This window comes from Myotis myotis, unplaced genomic scaffold (genome assembly GCF_014108235.1).
Source record: "Myotis myotis isolate mMyoMyo1 unplaced genomic scaffold, mMyoMyo1.p scaffold_m19_p_2, whole genome shotgun sequence".
Classification (NCBI taxonomy): domain Eukaryota; kingdom Metazoa; phylum Chordata; class Mammalia; order Chiroptera; family Vespertilionidae; genus Myotis; species Myotis myotis.
The window spans coordinates 15,947,900-15,964,289 of NW_023416324.1; the positions used below are offsets into that span (position 1 = coordinate 15,947,900).

General features: G+C 56.5%; 2 protein-coding genes across 5 annotated transcripts; both read right to left on the reverse strand.

Moving 5' to 3' along the window:
• Positions 1-656: 656 nt before the first annotated feature.
• On the reverse strand, positions 657-4,979 carry FCN3 (ficolin 3). Its single transcript, XM_036351914.1, is given in 9 exon segments — positions 657-1,021; positions 1,819-1,953; positions 2,041-2,170; positions 3,452-3,579; positions 3,805-3,837; positions 4,078-4,122; positions 4,460-4,555; positions 4,782-4,929; positions 4,932-4,979. Coding segments are annotated over 9 exon segments (990 nt in total). The 5' UTR covers positions 4,965-4,979; the 3' UTR covers positions 657-779.
• Positions 4,980-8,014: 3,035 nt separating this feature from the next.
• On the reverse strand, positions 8,015-11,985 carry CD164L2 (CD164 molecule like 2). Of its 4 annotated transcripts, none has more exons than XM_036352660.1 (6): positions 11,802-11,985; positions 11,194-11,361; positions 11,023-11,094; positions 10,427-10,471; positions 8,834-8,978; positions 8,015-8,333 (listed from the first exon to the last, which is right to left on the reverse strand). In XM_036352660.1, exons 1-6 carry the CDS (start codon positions 11,887-11,889, stop codon positions 8,327-8,329), a joined length of 525 nt encoding a protein of 174 aa, XP_036208553.1. In that variant the 5' UTR covers positions 11,890-11,985; the 3' UTR covers positions 8,015-8,326. The 4 variants fall into 4 exon arrangements, with proteins under 4 accessions (XP_036208553.1, XP_036208552.1, XP_036208554.1 ...); XM_036352659.1 differs by having other exon boundaries at positions 8,015-8,589; XM_036352661.1 differs by lacking the exon at positions 8,015-8,333 and having other exon boundaries at positions 8,830-8,978.
• Between the last annotated feature and the right edge of the window lie 4,405 nt (positions 11,986-16,390).

Genomic DNA, 16,390 nt, shown 5'->3' on the forward strand with positions numbered 1-16,390 from the left:
ATTTTTCTTTGTTAAATGGCATTTAAATATATAAAATAAATATCAAAAATATGTCTTTGGTTTACTATGGTTGCAAATATCAAAAAATTTCTATATGTGACACGGCACCAGAGTTAAGTTAGGGTTTTTCAAAATGCTGACACGCCGAGCTCAGAAGGTTCGCCGTCACTGCCCTAGAGTGTGGCTGTGGCACATCCACGGCTTGATAACCGCTAGCTCGGTGGCTGCGTTTTCACTCCCTGTGGCCCTGGGCGTGGCCCTGAGTGTGAACCAGCCCCTGGTGGAACCCATTGAGAAGAAGCCAAGGATGAGGCCTTGGTTTACAACCGGGGCTGGGGCGGAAAACAGACAACCTAGAAAGGACAGGCACGGGCGACAGAGAGGGAGGGTGAGGAAGCTGTGCAATTTCTACCACAAAACCACCCATGTGCAGGACCCACAGGGCCCAAGGGCGCTGTCAGTGAACGCTTGAGTCCCAAGTCCTTCCCTAAGTGTTCCCCGGGCCTTGGCTTGCACACCTCCAGCGAGGAAAGCCTTCCTGCTTTATGCGGCTGAGCCTCCCATGTCCTGACTGAAAGGAGTCTCCCCTGAATGGAGCTAAAACCTATGTCCCTACTCTGCCCTCTTGAGTTTTCCCCAGTAACTGGAAGCCAGGAAAGGGTTAAAATGATTTTATTTTAAAATGTGGACGGGAGAGCAGAGGCAGTTAGCCAGGGGGGAAGTAGCCGGGCATCCGGAAGCTGCCCAGGAGAGATAAGAGTGCTGGTTGCCAGGGCGCCCTAGCGAAGCATGAGCCGAACCCTGCGGTAAGGGTGGCCCACGCCAAGGCCTGAGGCCCAGTCAATGCCGTACTTGTGGGCAGTGGTGGGGGACATCGCGTAGGGTCCGTTGAGATTAGAATGATAGCAGGCTTCGTACCACCAGGCGCCATGGACCGTCACGGCGCAGTTGCCCTCCGTTGTGTCGTGGTCAGCGTCGTAGGTGGAAAAGCGCTTCCCATGGTGAAAGCTCAGGGAGTCCCCTGGCCGAGAAGGAATGGGAGGCACATTGGAGGCGGCACCGTGCCTGGCGCCCTGGGAGAGATGACCTCACAGGAGCCTCAGAGCAACTGAGAGGTGGGTGTCATCAGGCCCCGAGAGAAAGCAGCGCCAAGGAGCCAGTGTTTGCCCCAGGTTACTCAACTAGTCGCAGGGGCACTGGACTTGAACTCAGGACTATGGCTCCAAGCCACCAGCTCCTCCCGCTGCCTTGTCCCCTCACAGAATCCCCAGCCTCCCTCTAGCTCCTCGTCTCTTCCCAGCTCCCACCAGCAGCCTGAGCAGCTGGGTCAGGGAGAGCTGGGAGGGACTTCTCAGACGGCTGGCAGGAAAGGGGGCTCCCCTGAGGCAGACTTCCCTCTTTCAAGTCTCTCCTCAACAGTTGCTGCTTCTCTGAAAAAAAGCCTTCCCTGGTTCCTCTTCCAAGAAGGTATCGCTAACACGCAACAGACCTTAGAGTCCCACAGCCTCCCTCCTGCCTCCTGGTCCACTTTACAGCGCAGCTAGCGAGGCTCTGATGTGGAAGGGACTCGCCCAGGCTCACACAATTAGTAAATGACAGAGGTGGATTCAAACTCAGGTCTGTTTGCCTCCAGAGCCCAAATTCTCTCCTCCTGTACCACCTTGCCTCCTGATTGCCATTTCTCAGAGGAGGACACTGAGGCCCACAGAGGAGAAGGGATTGTCCTGGGTCATCATGGAGGCAGAGGGAGTGCTGGGCAAGTATCCAGCCTCCCTCACCTTTCCCCCTAACCCAGGGCCCCACCTGAGGGTCGCTCACCGGCAGTGCCCTCTAAGAACTTGCCCAGCACCAGCTGGTAGTGATCCGACTCTCCAAGGAGGCGGAAGGACCCGTAGTGGGCAAAGGTGCGGTTGCCATCAAAGTCCTCCAGCTCCACTCGCAGCTCCCAGGTACCTAGGGTGGGGACAGGGAGGAAGAATCCTCAGGCCCCGAAGCCAGAGGAATGCCCCTCAGGCTCCCTGGACCCTGCTGGGAACTTACCCTGGAGAGTCAGCTGGTGCAGATTCTCATTCCCCAGCCAGAATTCGGACTCCTGATTCCCAAAACCTGCTTTGTAGGAGGACCAAGAGCGGAAGAAATCCACGGAGCCATCCTGTCGCCTCTGGAACACCTAGGGAGGCAGAGCAGGCTGGCACACCAGCCACTACTCCAGGCTGGACGGAGGCTGAGGAGAAGCAGGCAAACACTCTGGACTCTTTGGATTGGGGCTTGTTGATAAAGTGTGAGTCCAAGTGAGCTTTGCCTGTGCGTATATCGACGAACTCTACATCCTCTTATTAACTGTTAGTGCCAGTCACATAGTTAGTGACACTCAACTTCACACCAGAGCCTTGCAAGCCCTGGGGGAGACTGAAATGATAGAATCATCATTCCTGGTTTCCTGAGATGGTCAATCCTGCTGGGAGCCCGATTCAAAATAACTTGCTTGAATTCACTATGATAAGAACCAAGATATTATACCAGAGAGGTCACCCCCAGAGGCCCACGCTGGACTCCTGACCTTACCCTGATGGTCCCCGTCAAGCCAAGCAGTCCCCAGGCTCTGTAGAGTTTCCCTCCTCAATATCTTTCAGTCCAAGTGCCTCTACTTCCGTTGTTGCCACCACCCACTGTCTTCTCCTGCCCGGGCCTCTGACATCCTCTTAACCTGTGTCCCTGTCTCCACTCTTTTTTTTTTTTTTTTTAAATACATTTTATTGATTTTTTACAGAGAGGAAGGGAGAAGGGTAGAGAGTTAGAAACATCAATGAGAGAGAAACATCGATCAGCTGCCTCCTGCCCACTCCCTACTGGGGATGTCCCTGCAACCAAAGTACATGCCCTTGACCGGAATCGAACCTGGGACCCTTCAGTCCGCAGGCCAACGCTCTATCCACTGAGCCAAACCGGTCAGGGCCCTGTCTCCACTCTTGTCCCCCACTGCACAATGCACCTTCCACGCTGCCATCTTTCTAAAGCATAAGCCTGACCTGGCAAATCCCTGCTTAAAAGTCTCCCGTGGCTCCAGTTACCCCCACAACCCTTAGTCAGTCATTCAGGGCCCTCCACGAACTGCACTTTGACCCGCACCAGAGACCTCAGCCAACCACTCACACCTGCTCTCAGCTCACCCACCTGGTCCTCAAACCCTCCTGCACTGTCCTGTCTTTCTACCTGGGATGCCCTTCTGCACCTCATCTGTTTTGAGAACTTCTATACAGCTTTCAAGGCCCTGTCAAATGTCACCTTGTCTCTGAAGCCTTCTCTGACTTCAGATCCCCTGGGAGCACCGTCAACTTTTGTCAATGAATTACTCTAAGAAATGCCCTGTCTCCAGTGGGCTCTGACTCCCCCTAGGGGACAAGGGGCAGAATTGCCCACTGGGCCTGGCCTGTGAGTCTCTGACACTCACCAGCCAACCACCTCCCAGGGTGTCCATGTCACAAAAAACAAGAAGGGCTCTGCCTTCAGGGAGGCACAGGTGGTACCAGCCGCTCAAGGTGGCACCTCGGCTCAGCAGCTCCTGGCACCTCCTGGGACCTGGGGAAGGGGAGATGGACTGAGGGCCCGCCCCCCCCCCCACCCCCCCAGTTATGCCCCGCTCCCACCCATGGGCAACGGAAGAGGCTCAGTGTGGGACCTCAGGAGCCCACCCTGCTCCCTCAGGCCCCCGACAGGGGCTCTAGGGCTGGCCCACGCCTGGTGGTCCACCAACACCCCAGCACCGCCTGGTCCAAGTCCCCGGCTCCTGGAAGGCTGCCTCACCCTCCTGGCATCGGAGCAGGTTCGCTGGATCTCCTGTCCCACGGAAAGACTGGGTGTTGGCTCTAAGGTCTGAGTACCCCCGAGGGGATGCCCGCCAGCCACCAGAGGGGAGGGTGCCCAGGCCCTTCTAACCTTGCCCACTCATCTCAGCCTTCCACCCCCTGCGGGAGGGCAGTCACAGCCGATGGCTGGGCAGCAGCCCTGCAGAGCACCCTCCCTCTCTAGCTGAGCGACAGAGCAAAGGAGGAAGAGGCCCCGGTCCCACACACTCACCCGGCTCGCCCTTGGGGCCCATCTTGCCGGGGGGTCCAGGCTGCCCTGAAATCCAGAGACAGAGATGCTGTAAGTCCCACTCCACACCCAGGGCCGGAGCAACAGGGATTTGCAGCCAGAAGTCCAATCCCAGCTGCGCCCTCCACTGTCGGTAACTGTGGACAAAGGCGTTATGCTCTTGGGGCCTCACTTTCCCCTCAGTAAGATGGGGGGAACTCTCCACCCACCTCATAGAGTTGACCTTGGACGCTGGGCGCCCCGCCTGGAGCCCGGCATACAGCAGGTTCCTGGCCCTTTCGTCGTGGCCTCTTAGCAGTTATTGCTGCACTGCCTCCAGCCTCCCAGCTCCCCCCGGTCCCCGCCGCTCCCTGGCATCGCTCACCTTGAGGGCCTGGAGCTCCTTTCTCCCCAGGACTCCCTGGGGCTCCAGGACAGCTGGGCAGGAGGACAATTTTGCTGGCTTCCAGTTCCCTGGGTTCTGCAGGGAGATCGGGGTTGGGTGGGCACAGAGTGGTCATGGGGGAGTGGGCATGTCTCTCTCTCCCAGGCCTCTCTGCGGTCCCCTTTCCCTCTCCCAGATTCCAGCTGTCAGGATACTTGCCTCCAAGAGCTTTCCAAGCTCTGCACTCTTTGCATCTATTTGCAGAGCCCAGGTTGTCAAACTGCCACCTGCTCCTTGAGGCTAGTGAAGCCTAGGACCCTACCTGGACAGCGGGGGTGGTCCTCAGTCCTCAGGCAGGCAGGCTCCCTGAGCAGGAGGAGCAAAAGGGACAGTGGAGTCCGCAGGAGGCCCATCTTGCTCTCCCACTGGTGTGCCCTCGAGAGAGGACGCCGGTTTATAAGGGGGCCAGGCTGGTGGCAGAACACGGAGAAAGACTTCCGTCCATTGTCTTTCCCCACGGACACTCCACCCAGGTTGGAACCGACAGGAGGTGGGGCATTTCCTTCCTGGGCCCCAAAGAGAATGGGCCTTATCCCTGCCCCATTCACCTGGGGTGGAGTCCAGCTTCTGATCCTGGCCGCCAGGGCTCCGGGGCCGTCTCTCCAGGCCTTTGCATTCACAGGGGACTCTCCGCCTTTGAACCTCAGCTCGCTCTGAGCCGTCCATCTGGAATGCCCTTCTCTTCGCCTGCACAGTGAAGCCCCGCCTGTGCGTGAAGTTCCAGCCCTAAGGTCACCCTCACTAGGAATCGCTCCCCGATCCGGTCAGCAGTGCTAGTGACCACTGCGACCACTTCTCGGCAGCTGCTGCACTCCACATGTCCCCCCGGGCACAGTTTGTATGTCGCCTTTGATCCTCACACAGTCATAGTCATTATTATTGGCCCTGGGTTTTAGGCCTGGTACAAAGCAGGTGTTCAACAAATATTGGTTACATGAAGGAATAAACAAAGAGAAACTGAGGCCCAGGGACAGGACATGACTTGTGGTCTCTCTGGCACTTATATGCCCAGAGCCCCAGTAATTTTGCCCAAGCCCCATGCCCTCCACCAGAGAGACAGACCCTTAGCAAAGTGACTTCATGCCCACCCTCAAGTCCCTTGGGGAGCCCCTGGCTGGGCCTAGGAAACAGCTGCTAATATAGGCCAATTGCATGGGCGGCCCAGGCAGCAAGGAGGCAACAGCCATGATCCAGATGTGAGGAGTGAGGTCTGAGCTGGAGAGGGACCACACGTGGTAGGGGATGTGAGGGGAATCTCATTCATTCATTCATTCATTCATTCATCATTCATTCATTCATTCATTCATTCATCAAACCCTCCCTGAGGGCTTCCTCTATGCTAGACCCAGAGCTTGTGGGGGTGGGGAGGGCTGAAGTACAATGGGGCTTCAGGAAAGGGGAGGCCGAATTTCCCGGCAGGATGGGTCTGTGACATGGATGCTCTGAGGAACCCTAAGTTCCAGTTCTGGAAATCTGTGCTCCCGAAACGCTCCCACTGGTGTGCCAAGATCTGTGACGAGCCCGTTTATCACGATGCTGTTTATGCCAGTGATATCCAATGTGGAAATGACCCACTGGACACTGATAGGATGCAGGCCAATAAGTTATCACCATGTGGACAGGTCACAAGGGAAATCTGATGGATAATGAATGGGGCAAAGTTACAGAACAATATGTACTAGGATAGCACAGTCCCACTGTGTATTTAAAGAAGCTAAATGTTGTGAATTCACAGGAAAAGGTCTGAAGCGGATGCAAACCATGGTTACTTCTGGGGAGTGAGACCAGTGGGACAGCGATTCTCATTCTTTTTTTTTAAATCCTCACCCAAGGATGTTTTTCCATTGATTTTTAGAGAGTGGAAGAGAGAGGGAAAGACAGAGGGAAACATCGATGTGAGAGAAACACATTGATTGGTTGCCTCCTGCATGAGCCCCAACCAGGGCCCGGGCGAGTGAGGAGCCTGCAACCAAGGGTACGTGCCCTTGACCGGAATCAAACCCGGGACCCTTAGGCCAGCACTCTATCCTCTGGGCCAAACCAGCTAAGGCTCACTCTTTTCTATTTTTAATATATTTTATTGATTTTTTTACAGAGAGGAAGGGAGAGGGACAGAGAGTTAGAAACATCGATGAGAGAGAAACATCGATCAGCTGCCTCCTGCACACCCCCCACTGGGGATGTGCCGCAACCAAGGTACATGCCCTTGACCGGAACCGAACCTGGGACCGTTGAGTCCGCAGGCCGACGCTCTATCCCAGGGGTCCTCAAACTACGGCCCGCGGGCCACCTGCGGCCGCCGAAAACATTTACCCGGCCCGCCGGGTGCTTTTGCCGCCGCTGCCTGTCCTGCTTAGCAGCCGACTCGTCCCGGCCCGCAGTGCGCACGTGTGGAATGTCTGAGGGACAGTGAACTGGCCCCTGCTTAAACAGTTTGAGGACCTCTGCTCTATCCACTGAGCCAAACCGGTCAGGGCCCTGCCAGTTCTTAAGTGCTGGTTGGAGAAGGGAGAAGCCGGGAGGGTGATTCAGGCAGGAGAAACTGCATGTGCAAAGGCTTGGAGCAGGAAGACAGGCCGTGTAACAAGAGGTAGAGATCCAAGTGGCTGGAGGTTCAAGGGGAGGCTGTCTGAGAGGGTGGGGGCGCGGGGGGAAGTGTGCGTGGACTGCTTTGTGTTGATGGCGTGGTGAGTAGGCGCGAGAGCCCTCTGTGAGGCCAGGGAGCAGCCAGAACTCCCTGTGGATGTCCCGCGGCAGCGGAGACCCTGGAGAAGAGGTACAGAAGGCTTGGCTGCAGGCTGCGCAGCTGGCAGGGTGGGTGGGTGCGCTGGCATGAAGCAGATGGGGACGTGTGCCTGCTTTGAACCTTCCCCAGTCCCACTGAGATGGTTACTGCTGTTACCCCTCTTGACAGATGAGGAAACTGAGGCCCAGAGCTATTAAATAACTTGCTCCCGTTCACACAGAGCCGTCAGGTTCCACAGGCTGAACTCCCAGCTTCCTAGGACAGTCCTGGGATTAGAGATCAGACTCTCAGCCACATGCCTGGCTTCCAGCATGCGCCCCCACTGGGAGATGCTACTAGTCAGGGAAGACTTCTGGGCCCAGGGATTGGGAAGGGGGAGTGAAGTGGGGGGAGGAGGGTATGGGGGGGCCTCCCAGCAGGGCCTGAGTGAGGAAGTGGCTGTTGAGAGTTACAGGGTGCCTCCACCTTGGCTGAGAGCCTGGAAGATGCCTCTGCAGGGAGTTCTGAAGTTCTGCTCACCGGGAGCTAGAAAAGCCCTGCCCCGTCCCACGTGTGACCTGGAGCAGGTACACTTACCTCTCTGAGTCGCTGTACTCTTATCTGTAAAGGGGTGTGGAGGGGTTAACACGTATGACAGATGGAAATATTTTCAAAGTGACAGCAACTGTCCGAGGCTGAAGTCCCACCAAGGAAGGGATAGTGGCATTCCCCCATCCAACCCACACACACGGCAAGACACGGACACAAAGCACAGCTGGAACGAGTTCCTTTATTCAGGGGCAGTGCCCAGGCCAGGTAGGTGGGAAGAGGCGGGCACAGGCCCAGTGCCAAGCAGGGACCGGAGGGGCCCACAGGGCTGACAGATGAGGCAGGAGGCGGCTGACGGGTGCTCTCAGCTGCAGGTACCAGGCCCAGGTATTGACACTGAGACTGCTCGGAGCCTTCCGGGGCCAGAAATTGGTGGCCAAAGTTCTTCCCATCCCCAGTGTCCCCCAGGGCTCCCCAGAGGGCCGCCTCTTCGTCCTCCTTCCCCTCAGTGTGGAATCCAGGCCTGAAGGGGGTCAGATTCTGCAGAGGCCAGACAGAGAGGGCACTCGGCGGGGGCCCCCCCACCCCACCCCCTAGAGCAGGCAGCAGCTGGGAGAGCAAACACTTTGATGGAGGCTGCAGTGACCCGCCCCACAGCACACACGGCACACGGGGGCCTCTGAGCAGCTCCCCTGCGCAGAGGAAAACCAAACCGCACACACAGCCAAGGTCCTGCCAAGGCCGCAGAGCTGCAGGCCCGAGTGGCGCCTGGGCTGTCACCTACTGGTTCTCCTCCCTGCTGGCAGCATGAGGGAACAAGACACGTGGGCTCAGCTGGGCTCTCAGAACCAGGCCCAGGCTGAGTCAATACCTGGCAGAGAGAACCCCACAACGGGAGGGAGGCGAGGGGTGTGACTCACATGGGGGGCCCTGGGAGGGAGTCATTGCCCTTAGGGAAGACAGCACACTGTCACTTAAAGGGACAGGAGTGGGGTGGGGGAGTGAGCCGGCCTCCGCTGGCTGGCTGGTCAGGTACTCACAGTGTCTGGTAGGTGCTGTCCTTGGCCTTGAAGAAGCGCACGACGAAGAAGGCCACGGCCTGCAGGCTCAGCACCAGCACCATGCCGCCGATGAAGCTGGCCCCGTCAAATCCAGGGCTGTGGGCTTCGGGGGCAGGAGGACTCTCTGCAGGGCGGAGGTCATAGCGGGCCACCGAGGACCAGGACCCCAGGCCTACCCCAGTCACCCCCACCTGGAGGCCCCAGTCCTCACTCTGGTGGCTGGAGCAGCAGGCAGTTGCGGAGACAGGGCCTTGGCTCCAGCCCTGGCTCTGCTTCTGAATTGCTCTGTGCCTGGATGCTCTTCACACCCTCAGCCTCCCGACCACATGGGCCAGATGGCAACGGAGCTCCCTTCCAGACTCCCCTCCCACACTGGCCCAAGAGGATGAGGATGGACCCAAGACTCAGACATCCAGGTCCCTACTGATCTTGGATCTCGGGGTTCAAAGTCCAGGTACAGATGATATGGTCCCCTTTCAGGACTTCTGAGACCCCGGAACTACCCCATGTCAGAACCCTAACTTAGAAAGGGAGGGAGCAGAGGGAGAAGGGGAGGCCCACACCCTTGTCTCCCACACGGAGTGGATAAATGGAGACTAGGTGATGTGTGTCAGAGGGAGAAGCCAGGTTCTGAGGGCCAGGCCTGTCTAGAGTCTCCTCACAGTTAGGACATAATCCAAATGTACACAGTGTCCCCTGACCCTTCCCCAGCCCCACCGTAGGGGCCATGGTTGTCAGACGGAGCCTGGGTGGCTCCCAGCTGTGCCACGTTCGCCATCCACTCTCAACAGGGATTTGATTTCAGGCCCTGGGCCCGGTGCCCAGGGCAGGGCAGGGCTGGTGGTGGGAGATTGTTCTGGGGTAGTGGGCAGGGGCCCCGCTGCGAGCTGGCCCACTCCCCAGAGGGGGTGGCTTGTGTTAGGAGGTCTGAGAATATGACGGGCAAAGGTGGTCCCAGCTGCAGCTCAGGGAGCCCTTTGTGGGGGAAGAGGAGAGAAGAGGGAAGAAATGAGCTGCACAAGACTGATCTGGGGCCGAGCTGGAGGGAGATGACCATCAATAATTCAGCCCCCGAGATCACGTTTCTGGCTTTAATTAACCAAGAGCCTCTTCAGCCAGCCCTGCCAAGCCTGCTGAACTCCAGGTTCCGAGGGGCAGTGGGGGCCCAGGGGTGGGGTTCTTGCCTCTGTTCTGCTGGGGATCTGCTTTGTGACCCTCTCTGGACCAGCGGGTGGTCACAGTGGACATCTCATTGGCAAACTGAGCCATACACCCTCAGCACCAAGCGCAGGTCCCTGAGGGGGTCACCCTGATTCGCAGAAGTGGTGCTGGGGGGAAGGGATTGGAACCACCATTGCTTATCAGACACTGAACTAGGGGCGACACACCCTTTATAAGATCCTCACAGCAACAATGTAAGGTGGTTCCCAACCAATTTTACAGACATGGAAACAGGCTCGAGGGAGAAGTCACAGGTCTGAGGTCGCAAAGCCTGTCAATGCCTGAGCCCAGCTCTGCCTTTCCCTGCACCTCTAGTCCTGCCCCTGCCCAGCTCCCCTAGGTAGTACCTACCTGTCGTGATTGTCTTCGGTTCAGAGGTGGGGTGGTGGTGGGCAGCTAAAGAGACAGGGAATCCATAAAAACCCAGCTCTCCCATCCCCTGACTCCCATCAAGACCCCAGGCTGGGCCAACAGCTGGGCTTCTGACTCACACCAGGTCCTCTGTCCCAGGTCCAAATCCACCCAACACACTCCCAAGCCTTAGTTCATGCGGTTCCTTCCACCAATGTGCCCTCTCTCCATCTCGACCTTTAAGGGTCATCTCATGCTACTCTTCCAGAAAGCCCTCCCCTGTTCACTTCTGAACTTCCCAAGTCCTCACTGTGCTTTAGATGAGAAGAGCTACCCCCCACCCCCGGCTCCACACACCTGCCCTGTGTCCTCCATCCGTACCAGTTTACAGACGAGGAAACAGGCCAGAGAGGGAAGGAGTTCTCTGTGAGCTAAAGGCAGAACGGAAACTGGACCCAGGTGCTCCTGGGCACGGTCTGCTCCCCGAGAGACGGACTTCTCCTGGAGACGGACTTCTCCTGGAGCGCAGGCTCTGGCTGGGACCCCTCGGCCTCTTCCACCCCCCAGTTTGGCTTAGGCCAGTGGGAGCCCCCTACCTGGACACGACTCGGAGTGGTTGTAGACAGAGCAACCTTCCGGGATCACCTCAGCTTGGTCCACACAGTGTCCTGGTGGGAGAGAGTGCAGGGGAGAGGTGTGGGGAGAGGGGCCAAGGCCCTGGGGTTCAGAACTGGGGCACTCACCGCGGGGAGGGCTATGCTCCGTACCTGGCTCCTCGGGCTGGCATTGCTCCCACACGCAGCCCGAGAGGTTGTGCGCTCTGTCCTCCTCCACACAATGCTCGCAGAGCTTCAGCTGTTTGCAGGCCCCGCGGACAGCTGGCCAGATGTTCATTCGGAGCAGGGCTCCCCGCCCAAAGCCTCGAGCTCCTTTACCTGGGAGTGGGACGGAAGCAACTCCTTTAATCCGAGCTGCAGCCCCCCTTCCTCACTACTGTGCCGCTCCCCGTCTGCACACATACACTCACCCGGATCCCTAACCGCCCCCTGCACACCCGGAGCTTCCACAAACACACAACACACACCTAGAACCTCCCTGACATTCACCCAGAGTCCCCTTCCTTTGCTTATACCGGTACCTGGGGTTCCCAGATACATGTGAAGTTGCCTCCCTCAGACACACCTGAAGCTCCCTACTATGTACATACCCGGGGCTCCACACACAGCTAGAGCCGCCTTTACCCAGCCCTGGCCCCCCCGCCCCCCTACCCTACCCTACCCCCACCCGGCCCAGCCCGGACTGCTCCTGGATGGGCGGCTGGATGAAGGGCACGCTCCCCGGCCCCCGCTCCTAACCAGACCCTGGCCCGCGTTACCAGCCACAGCGAGCTGGGCACACAGGAGGAGGCAGCAACAGCCGCCACAGAGCGCAGCCCGTAAAGCTCGGGGTCCCGGCAAGGCCATGGGCGCGGGGCGGGGGCTGGGGGTCAGCGGAGAGCTGGTGCGGCGCGTCCCTTCTGGACTCGGCTCCGCCGGGGTGTGCGGAACAAGACCCGGGCGGCGGGGGCGGGGCCGGGGCCAGGTGCGCAGGGCCCGTGGCGCCGCCAGGGGGCGTGGCTCGAGGCCCTGGGCGGGGCCTTATAGGGTGTGGTCGGTGGGCGTGGTCAGGTGGGCGGGGCTCCGTGGCCGGGGGCGGGGCTCAGACAAAAGAGGGCGGGTCCAGGACTGGTGGCGGACTAGCGAGTTATCCCTACTTCACCGGTGCGGAAACTGAGGCTCAGAAAAGGTGAGTGACTAGTTATCGAGTTAACGGCAAAATCTGTATCTGGAGCAAGGTCACTGTCCTGCCTCCCGGGCTCGGCGCAGGCGGGCCCTGTGAAGTGCACCCTCCAGCCAGGCGCCGGCTCTGGCTGCCACCTGGCTTCAATCTTCACGCCCTCCTTTCTTTGCCCCTCAGCGCACCTTGTCTGCCTCCAGCCCACCTCTGACCAAGTCACCGGTCTCATTGTGACGGGCAGTTGAGCCTCTTCACACTTTCCCTTCTGCCTTGACTCCTGCCCTGGCGCAGACCTCTTCTGGTCCTTCTCCCACTACAGCCACTTCTCAGGTTCCTTAGAGAATGCCTCCTCGTCCTCTTTAAAAAAAAAATTATTATGAATTTTCAGAATGAAATATCAATTTGCTGCCTCCTGCATGTTCCTTACTGGCAACCAAGCCTGAAACTGGGCAGGTGCTCTTACCAGGAATCTAACTGACAACCTTTTCGGTGCACAGGATGAGGCCCAACCAACTGAACCACACTGGCCAGGGCCTCCTCTTCCTCTTTCTCTTCCTCTCCCCCTTCTCCTTTCCTCTCCCCTCCCTTTCTTCCCCCCTCTGCTTCTTTTCCTCCTTCATCGCTAGTGGCCCAGCTCCGTCCTGAACCCTATTCTGCCTCTCCTGGGGTCAGCTCAGTCATTCCTCTGCCATCAGTGCCCATTTGAAAGCCAACAAGTATCACTCCATCTCCAGCCTCGTGCTCCCTCCCCAGCTCCCTTCCCAGCAGAATGTACATTCTACAAAGAGCTTTTACTTGCAGCTTCTATCTAATTCCCACTACCCTCTTAGTATGGGTTTTGTTATCACCAAACTGCAGGTTTCAGAAGTAGCATCACCTGCCCAGAGGCACACGATTACAGTGGGGGGTGTGTGTCAGGATGTAGGCCAGGACCCAATGGCCAGAGGCTGCTTTCCCCCCTGCTATGCCTCCTCTGGGTCCATCTGTTTCCTGGGCACCTCCACCTGAGTGGGCCTCAGGCCCCTGAAACCGTCTGGTCCCTCTTCCCCACCGAGGAGGGTCCCTTTATCCCCTGTCACCCGAGTGGAAACCACGGTCTCATCCTCACCCCCTGCCTCTACATACCTCCTTGATCCTATTCCCTCATCTTCTCTTTGCTGGCCTCACTGCCTCAGCCCCCGGGCCCGTCCCCAAGTTGGCCCTCTCAGTGCAGGGCTCTATAGAAACCATGGATGTGACCATGTCTCTTCCAGTTAATCATGGCTTGGCCTCCACCACCCTTTAATTCCTGGCTCTATAAGTCTCTCCAGCATGTCTTGGGCTTACCCCAACACCTTCCTCTCCCCCAAGAAAATAGACTAGCCCCTCCCCAACACTCCTTGCCTCTTATGCCTCCTTGCCTTTATCCTATAGCTGTTCTGTCCTGGAGAGTCCTCTTTCTCTCCTGACTCCATCTGCCTGGCAAGCTGATCCTTCATGACACCACTAAAGGGCCGCCTCCTGCAGGAAGCCCTGTGTCACTGCCTCAGAGCTAGGCTGAGCTGTTGCAGCACTCATCTAGCTGGTAGGTCTGAATCCATCTGCTTTCCTGCACCAGAGCACTCCCCTCCTTGCCATCTCTTGCTGGGTGACTGCAGGCCTCCTAGTGGGGCTCCTGCTTCTGCTCCCCCACTCCAGTCTGTTTCCCACCTAGCAGGCAGAGCGATCCTTTGAACATGAAAGTCAAATCATATCCCTCTCTGCTTAAGCCCACCGATGACCCCCATGATTTACATGATCTTCCCCTCCCTACCCGCAGCCCCTTACCCCACCCCCCTCCCTGAGCTCAGTTCCTACCCCTCAGCTCATTCGCCTCCTCTCCATTCCTCAACTGGGTTCCTCCTCAGAGACTTTGCACTTGCTGTGCTCGCTCCTTGAAACTCTTCTAGTCTCTCTTCAAAGGACTCACTCCGTGGTCTCCCTGCTTAAAAGAGGACTCCTGGCTATTCTACATCATGACACCTCCTTTTTCCTTCAGAACATAAATCAGTCATTTCTTTCCTAGGCTGTACTAGTAAGTTCCATGAAGGCATGAAAAATGTCTGTCTTCTGCCCTAGCCGGGTTGGCTCAGTGGATAGAGCGCTGGCCTGCGGAACAAAGGGTCTTGGGTTTGATTCTGATCAAGGGCACTTACCTTGGTTGCAGGCTCCTCCCCATCCTGGCCCTGGTTGGGGCTTGTGCAGGAGGCAACCAGTCAATGTGTTTTTCTCACATTGGTGTTTCTTTCTGTCTTTCCCTCTCTCCTTAAAAATCTGTGGAAAAAAATATTCTTGGGTGAGGATTAAAAAAAAAAGTCTATCTTCTTCCATAGTTAATTCCCAGCACATATAGGGCTAAGTAGGTGTTTATGAAATAACCATACTGTGTCGTGTGTGATTTTTTGTGTACATGTTTGTCTGTCTCACTGGTCTGTGAGACCCTCAAGGGGTCCCTACTCAATATCATATTAAGTATCTGTTTGTGATTGTCCGTCTCTCCCCATTAGACTGGAAGCTCCAAGAAGAAGGCAGGAATATTTGTTTATTGCTGTGTCCTCTGTGCCTAGAACAATGCCTGGCAAATAGCAGATGCTCAATAAATACTTCTTGAATGTTGAAAATGCAGGATGTGACCAGATCATCTCTGTCCACAGCCCCCACTCAAACCCAAGCCCAGGGAGCTGTCAGTGAATGAATGGTCTGTGCTAAGAATGCTTGCACTGGCGATGCCCAGATTCTCTGTGCTTGGCCAAGGAGTTTATGTGGATCTTATCTGGGTCTCACACAAACCTCCCTTGAGAGCCTCCACCCACAGTAAAGAAGTCTCACCTGGAACTGAGTGCTCACAGCCATCTGGTGGTCACCTGGGGAACTTCAGGTGTTGTCATTCCTGGTCAAATGTCACTTCTGGGGAGATGGTGGCATAGGCTAGCATGGGAAGGCACACTGGACTTGGTTACAGACAGCCCTGGCTTCAGACCCCAGCTCTGTCATTTACTTGTGATTTGGAGCAAGACCTTCTGCTTCTATGGGCTTCACCTATGAAATTGGGAGGCAGGGTTGTTGTAAGCACTGGGCTCTGGTTTGGTACCTGGTAGGTGGGAAGGATTGGAGAGGCGTCGATGGTGGGGAGAAGCAAGGAGCCAGAGCTGAGGAGGAGAGCGAGAGAAGGGCTGCCTCTCTATCCAGACGGCAGACCTTTGGAGAAGAGAGACCTGGTTGGCACTGATGGCCTCAGTTAGCCTGTTGGCATGGTGGCAGTTTTGGAGCATGGAAGGGATTCACTGGAGTCTCTTGGATCTCAAGGTTAGAAATATCACTGCACTCTTTTCCTCCCTGGCTGCCTGAGGCTCAACCTCTCCCGTGAATGACACAGTAACTCCCTGGATCAGGAAGTACTGGCTAATCAACTACATCGTCATTGATATCCTTCCCCCTGGGAAGGCAGTGGTAGCTAAGACAGAAATTTGGGACAAACTAGCCAGATTTCATCTTATATTTGGAGTCAGAACCCACTTTGGTGGTGGTAAAACAACTGGCTTTGACATTATTTGTTATTCCTTGAATGTAAAGAAAAATGAACCCAAACACAAGCTTGCAAGACACGACCTACAGAAGAAAAATACCCCAAGAAAACAGCGAATGGAATGCAAGAACAGAATGAAGAAGATCAGGGCTACAGGAAAGGCCAATACTGGTGCAAAAAGAAGGAGTAAAGATTCTTCAATGACTTAATCTGTGGTGGTTGTGCAAATTTCACGAGCTAATTAGTAAACTATGAATAAACAGCAACAATCACTGCCACTCAGAATAGCAGAAGAGAGTCTATAATACACACCTGTCTTGCCAACCTCCCAGCACCTTTCACCTTTCTCTGAGATCAGCTGGACAGCTGTTGGGACCCAGCTCTGATGGGGGAGGAAGTGGAAACCTGAGTCCTGGGGTACTGATGCCCCTCGTTCTCTCTCTCTGACACCCCCGCCTTCCTTGACACCGTGGGTATTACTACTCTCTGTTTTCCTTCTCTTTTTCTAGATGTTGCTTTTTAGTTTAATTATCCAGTCAACAAAATGTCTGTTGGGCATCGACTACATGCCAGGCACTGTGGGAGAGTGCCGGCCTAGGACAGAGGTCGGGGAGTCTGCTGTGGAAGGAGTGACATGGGTGCAG

What these genes read in the sequence shown, in the direction of transcription:
- CD164L2 (XM_036352658.1), bottom strand. Translation starts at nt 11,889, where the DNA reads ATGGCCTTGCCGGGACCCCGAGCTTTACGGGCTGCGCTCTGTGGCGGC. An exon ending in CCACTCCGAGTCGTGTCCAG is followed by an intron (nt 10,472 to 11,022) that starts GTAGGGGGCTCC and finishes CTGTCTCTTTAG; the next exon opens with CTGCCCACCACCACCCCACC. An exon ending in ACCGAAGACAATCACGACAG is followed by an intron (nt 9,830 to 10,426) that starts GTAGGTACTACC and finishes TCCCCCACAAAG; the next exon opens with GGCTCCCTGAGCTGCAGCTG.